Source organism: Vigna unguiculata, chromosome 2 (assembly GCF_037176805.1).
Source record: "Vigna unguiculata cultivar grain cowpea cultivar isolate G323 ecotype 2 chromosome 2, ASM3717680v1, whole genome shotgun sequence".
In the NCBI taxonomy this organism is placed as follows: domain Eukaryota; kingdom Viridiplantae; phylum Streptophyta; class Magnoliopsida; order Fabales; family Fabaceae; genus Vigna; species Vigna unguiculata.
Window position 1 is genome coordinate 24,361,372 of NC_140793.1, and position 5,161 is coordinate 24,366,532.

Below are 5,161 nucleotides of genomic sequence, written 5' to 3' on the forward strand. Positions count from 1 at the left end.
TGGGTAAAAAAGTGCATCTCCAATTGTGGAGGAATGACATGACTAAGTGTCATTTAGAACCGGGCAAGTTAATTGTGGTACAAATCAAACAAACATAATTGGAAATTTCAGACACAAATCAGTTGGGGGAATTATCGTTATGGAACACAAAAACCGCTCTTAGTGACATCTTAATTAATTAATTAATATTTTTTTCTAAACCACATAGTACAATGTATATAATTGCGGTGTTGGATATTGTTTCATCATTTTGTTAGGTATGTTGGTTGTTGAAATGTAATTGTACTATGCCATTGCATTGCGGGGTCATATTATTTCCATTGTTTGTTCCCTTTAAAGTTAACTTGGTCCTTTTGGCCACATGGGGTGACACGTGCCTTGCTTCAATTTTCTCTCTCAGCATAACTATTAAATTATTATCTTTTTCTAAGTCAAGTTGCAGATTTTCTAGCGAGCTAGGCAAGTAGTGGAGAAATTATTTTCTACCCAATTTTATTATTATTATTATTTTATTAGTAACCACAATGTTGTTGACGAGCAACGACATAACAATTCTTTGTGACGTGAACTTTATGACTTTTCTGCAAAAGGTAGATCTTATTGTTTGAGGTTTAGAAATCATCAAAATTCACAAGGACCACAGATATGTGTGTGTATATACCACCATCTCGAAGAATTAGCTTCACAATTGTTATTAATAACCAATAAGATGATCTATTGTAAATTAATTAATTAATAATTAACCATCAAATTCGCTATCATTAACCAGGATAAAATTACTCCATGTCGAACCATGTGCAAATAACATTTTCATTCGTTTATTTATCAATGGGTACGAATGAAGAAAAAAAATAAAACAGTAAGTTTAAGAAAGAAAACTTGAAGCTTTAACAAACCATGACCAAAATAGGTAAACTTAAATCCCAGATTACCTAATAATCTTCTTGAGCCAATCCAACTGCTTCTAATGCTCTATAAACAACGTAGCTACTAAAATAGCAAGTGGCATATAAGTTAAGAAAACTTGCTGATATATTGCATACGAAATGTTATTCACAGCTTGAAAATTGCTCTTATTGAGTTCATATATGCATATAATTTGTAGGAAACAATTAAAGAAAAGAAAATTTCCGAAATTATTCCCCCACGAAAACGACCATAGGTTACAGAGATTGGTGTACGTATATTATACTTGATTGACTGAAAAATAATTAAGGTATAGCATGTTTGTTTGTTGAATAAAGAGGAGTGTTAAGTACAATGATGAAGAGAGGTACTAGGATTAAGAAGATGACGTGATTTAGATTTGTTTTTAGTTAGTTAAACAATGGTATTTGTTTGAATGATTAATGGGAAAATAAAAAGCATGGAAAAGTGGGAACCCTAGAAATGGAAGAAGGAGGGGCAAAGGAGGAAGAAGAAAAGGGCAATGATGAGTTGAATGAGATGGGATCCACTTGATTATCTTTTTTAATTGGCTTAGTTTTTATTTTGATTTTTGACTTAGGAGTTTGGGTCCCATTCCGGCCACCACAGTCTTTATGGATTGAATGATAAAGAGCACCGCACGTGGAGTCTGAATCAAGAGACTGTCCACTGTCCAACCACAATCAAATGACACCCTGTATTTTACTTCTATTTGCATTTCCTCCACTGCAAAATTCAATGCCAACAAAATTAAATTAAAGTAAATTAAATTAAACCTTCTCAAACCTCAAAAATCAATATTCTTCTTCCTCTTTATTTCATTCTTCATGGAATTATGAAAAGTTATTAAGAGGAGGAGAGTGATTGTTTTCCATTTAAGATTTATTGTACAGCTAGCATGTTGCTGGGTCTAATTGAGAAAAGTAAAAACTTGAAAAATAGAGAGATTGATTTGAAGAGTGTTGAAAATAAGAAGAGTGATGAAAGGAGAGAAGACTAAAAAAAGGATTCCATTCATAAAAAAACAAAAAGAAAGAGAAACCCTATGCTTTTTCAAATTTTACTGAGCCCTTATTATTCCCACTCATTATTTTTGTTGCTTAAAGCTTGCCCTCCTCTCCCTTATCCTCTATCATTCATTCATTCTCTTTCTCTCTCTCTCTCTCTCTCTCTCTTCTCTCTCTTTCCACACACAGAACAACTCAGCTCCAAGCTCCCATCTGAAAGGAGTTCCATGCTCCACAAAAACACACAAACACAGAAAAGAGAGACCCACTAGCCCACTAAGCGATACAATTTGAGGGTCACCCACCCCCAAGCTACACACATACAAAAATATATATATATATATATATTTTCAAAACATATATAGTGGCAGTACTACTACTTCCACTATAGCTGCTAGCTAGCTACCAGATAGGAGAAAGAGTGTGTTTTTTTTTTTTTAAATAAACCCCACCAATTCATTTATTTTTTTTTTCTTTAAAAAAAGTGCTTATAGAGAGCTTGGTTATATGAGATAGCAAGATCATGGAATTGGAGGCTGATCATCAAAATGGGATCCGAAGCAGACCCAATTTCCCTCTGCAGCTGTTAGAGAAAAAGGACGTTGATGACGTCACAGAACAACCTTGTTCCACCACTACCAGGGACAGCGTCGTAACTGCAACTACAATTACTACTACTACTTCTGTAACTAATAACAACCTCCACTTGGCGGAGCAGTCCAAGAAGCCGCCGCCAAAGAGGACTTCCACCAAGGACCGCCACACCAAGGTCGATGGCCGAGGCCGCCGGATCCGCATGCCGGCGGCCTGTGCTGCCAGAGTCTTTCAGCTAACGCGTGAGCTGGGACACAAGTCTGACGGAGAGACCATAGAGTGGCTCCTCCAGCAGGCCGAGCCTGCGGTCATCGCTGCCACCGGCACCGGCACCATTCCCGCCAACTTCACCTCCCTCAACATCTCCCTCCGCAGCTCCGGCTCCACCATGTCGGCGCCCTCCCACTACTTCCGCGGAAACTACTTCAACCCTAGCACGTTTTCGACCTCCACAGCCGCTGCTGCGGCTGCGGCGGCGCAGCTAAGGAACCGCGCGGAGTGGGACCGGAGCATGAGCATGGTGATGGAGGATTCTCGGAGGAGCATGTTGGAGAACACCTCTTCCATCTCCGCAATTTTGAACTTCAACCCTATGGGTAACATCAATGTAATTCAGCAAGCGAAACAAGAGCTTCGAGAAGAATCCGGTGGCGGCCTTGACTCGGTGGCTTCGGATTCTGACGGTAGCTTAGGGAGAAAGAGAAGGCCGGAGCAAGAACTCTCACAAATGGGAAGCTATTTGATACAATCGAGCACAGGGTCGCTTCCGTCGAGCCACGCCTCCAATACGGCGGCGTTTTGGATGGTGGCGGGTCACGGTAACCAATCCATGAACGGTGGTGGCGGTGGCGGCAGCGGCAATGGTAACGACAATCCCATATGGGCAATTCCCTCTGTTGGGAACAGTGGGGTGTATAGAGGAGGTATGTCTCCCCCAGGTGGCATTCATTTCATGAATTTTGCTTCTCCGATGCCCCTTATGCCCGGTGGTCAACTGGGCTCTGGTATGGTTGGTGGCGGAGGTGGCGGTGGCGGTAACGGCGGTGCTCAACTTCTAAGTGAAAGTAACTTAGGCATGCTTGCAGCCCTCAATGCCTACAGACAGATTCCGGCGAACGGCGTCTCGGGGTCTCCAGGAAGCGGCGGACAAGCTCACGGCGGAGATGACGGACGGGACTCAACCAGTCAACATTCCTGAGGGTCCAATAATCACGTGTATGATCTGATGCTAGCTTCCTAATTTTTCTTTTAATCACTATTATTACTAGTGTTACTATCTCTACTAGTAGTGCTACTGATCAGTGGTTTCCAAATTATATATTAAATACGTAACTACATATGTTATGTTCATTTGCAAAAACATGCAAGAAGCGCGGGTTTGATTGCTTTGGTATATTGAGTTGAGTATGCGATTTTGGACCTTTGGTGTGATTTTGGTGAGGTTGATCATGTTAGGGTTGGAGAAGAAATTAATATATACTCGTATATTTATACTTTGTGTAGTAGATATAGCTTAGTCTGTTATTAATGATGGTTTTGTGTGGTTGGTGCAGCACTAAGATTTGGGTGATTAATAAATTAGTGTTGTTTAGAGGAAGGTGGGTAGGTTTAAGAAAGTAATTATTTAAGTATCCATTATTGGTGTAATGAGGTAGGAATTTGATGTTTTACTGCAATGAGTTGAAGATGGTGTGGTGTTGTGGTAAGTACTGGAAAGACTGTGACATGCATGATGCATCCCTTATTGCTGCAGTTGTGAATTATGTATGTGTACTGCACTAGATAAATAGGTAGCTAGGGACCAATATCTATATAATAGATGGTTTTGGATGAGAGAGGCGAGTCCTGAATCCTCAGCACTTTCTTCAGGCTTTTGAAGTAGATACCTCTTAAACTCAGGTGGTGACCAGTGAGCCCCCAAGGTTGGCCATTGCCTAAAATTAACATACAGCCACTGCTTCATCACCATCTTCATTCTTTCTCTTTCCTCTATAAAATCGATGCTACTTTCCATCATTGTCTCAGCTTATTAAATGTACTGCATTGCACCAATTACAACTAATCATATCAAAACCATTTCCACCCTTTTGCCTCTATCTATTCCTTTCAAACAAATTTAATTCTCAAACCCTCTCTTTTAACTAGTTTTTTTGCTACAGTTTTTCTTTTCCAATTTTACCACTTTTTGGAAAATTTTCCTGAAGAATCCAATTAAATTACATTCAATAAATTTGCTTTGTCCGAATACCTTTACTTATTCAGAAGTGCAGCTTTGAGCCTTCCGTTTTCTGATAATAAAATTTGAAAACCCTCATTGCATCATACATCCTCTCTGTCATTTTATTTCCTCCTATCAAGTAGAGTTTACAAATTTTATAAAATTTTACTTGACTTTCTTGCTTTTTAGCTCAAAATGTTTTGTGTTTTGTGTTGGGTTCATGGAGTCACGTACTTCTATCATTAAAACCACAATTTCATAGTCTTTGTATCTGTCAAAACCACAGCATTACTGGTTGGTTTTACATTGTGCCGTTAACATATACATAAGGTGATATATTAATGAAAGGTTAAATACTCTAAAAAAGAACTTTTAAATAATAATTAATTTTAGTGATAATAATATATTTAAAAAT

General features: G+C 38.9%; 1 protein-coding gene across 1 annotated transcript; it reads left to right on the plus strand.

The window, feature by feature from the left end:
• Positions 1 to 2,064: 2,064 nt before the first annotated feature.
• Positions 2,065 to 3,921, plus strand: LOC114173990 (transcription factor TCP15). The gene has a single exon (XM_028058707.2). The coding sequence runs from the start codon at positions 2,458 to 2,460 to the stop codon at positions 3,724 to 3,726; it is 1,269 nt and encodes a 422-aa protein (XP_027914508.2). The 5' UTR covers positions 2,065 to 2,457; the 3' UTR covers positions 3,727 to 3,921.
• Positions 3,922 to 5,161: the final 1,240 nt, after the last annotated feature.

Coding starts and splice junctions, on each gene's coding strand:
- LOC114173990 (XM_028058707.2), top strand. CDS start 2,458: ATGGAATTGGAGGCTGATCATCAAAATGGGATCCGAAGCAGACCCAAT.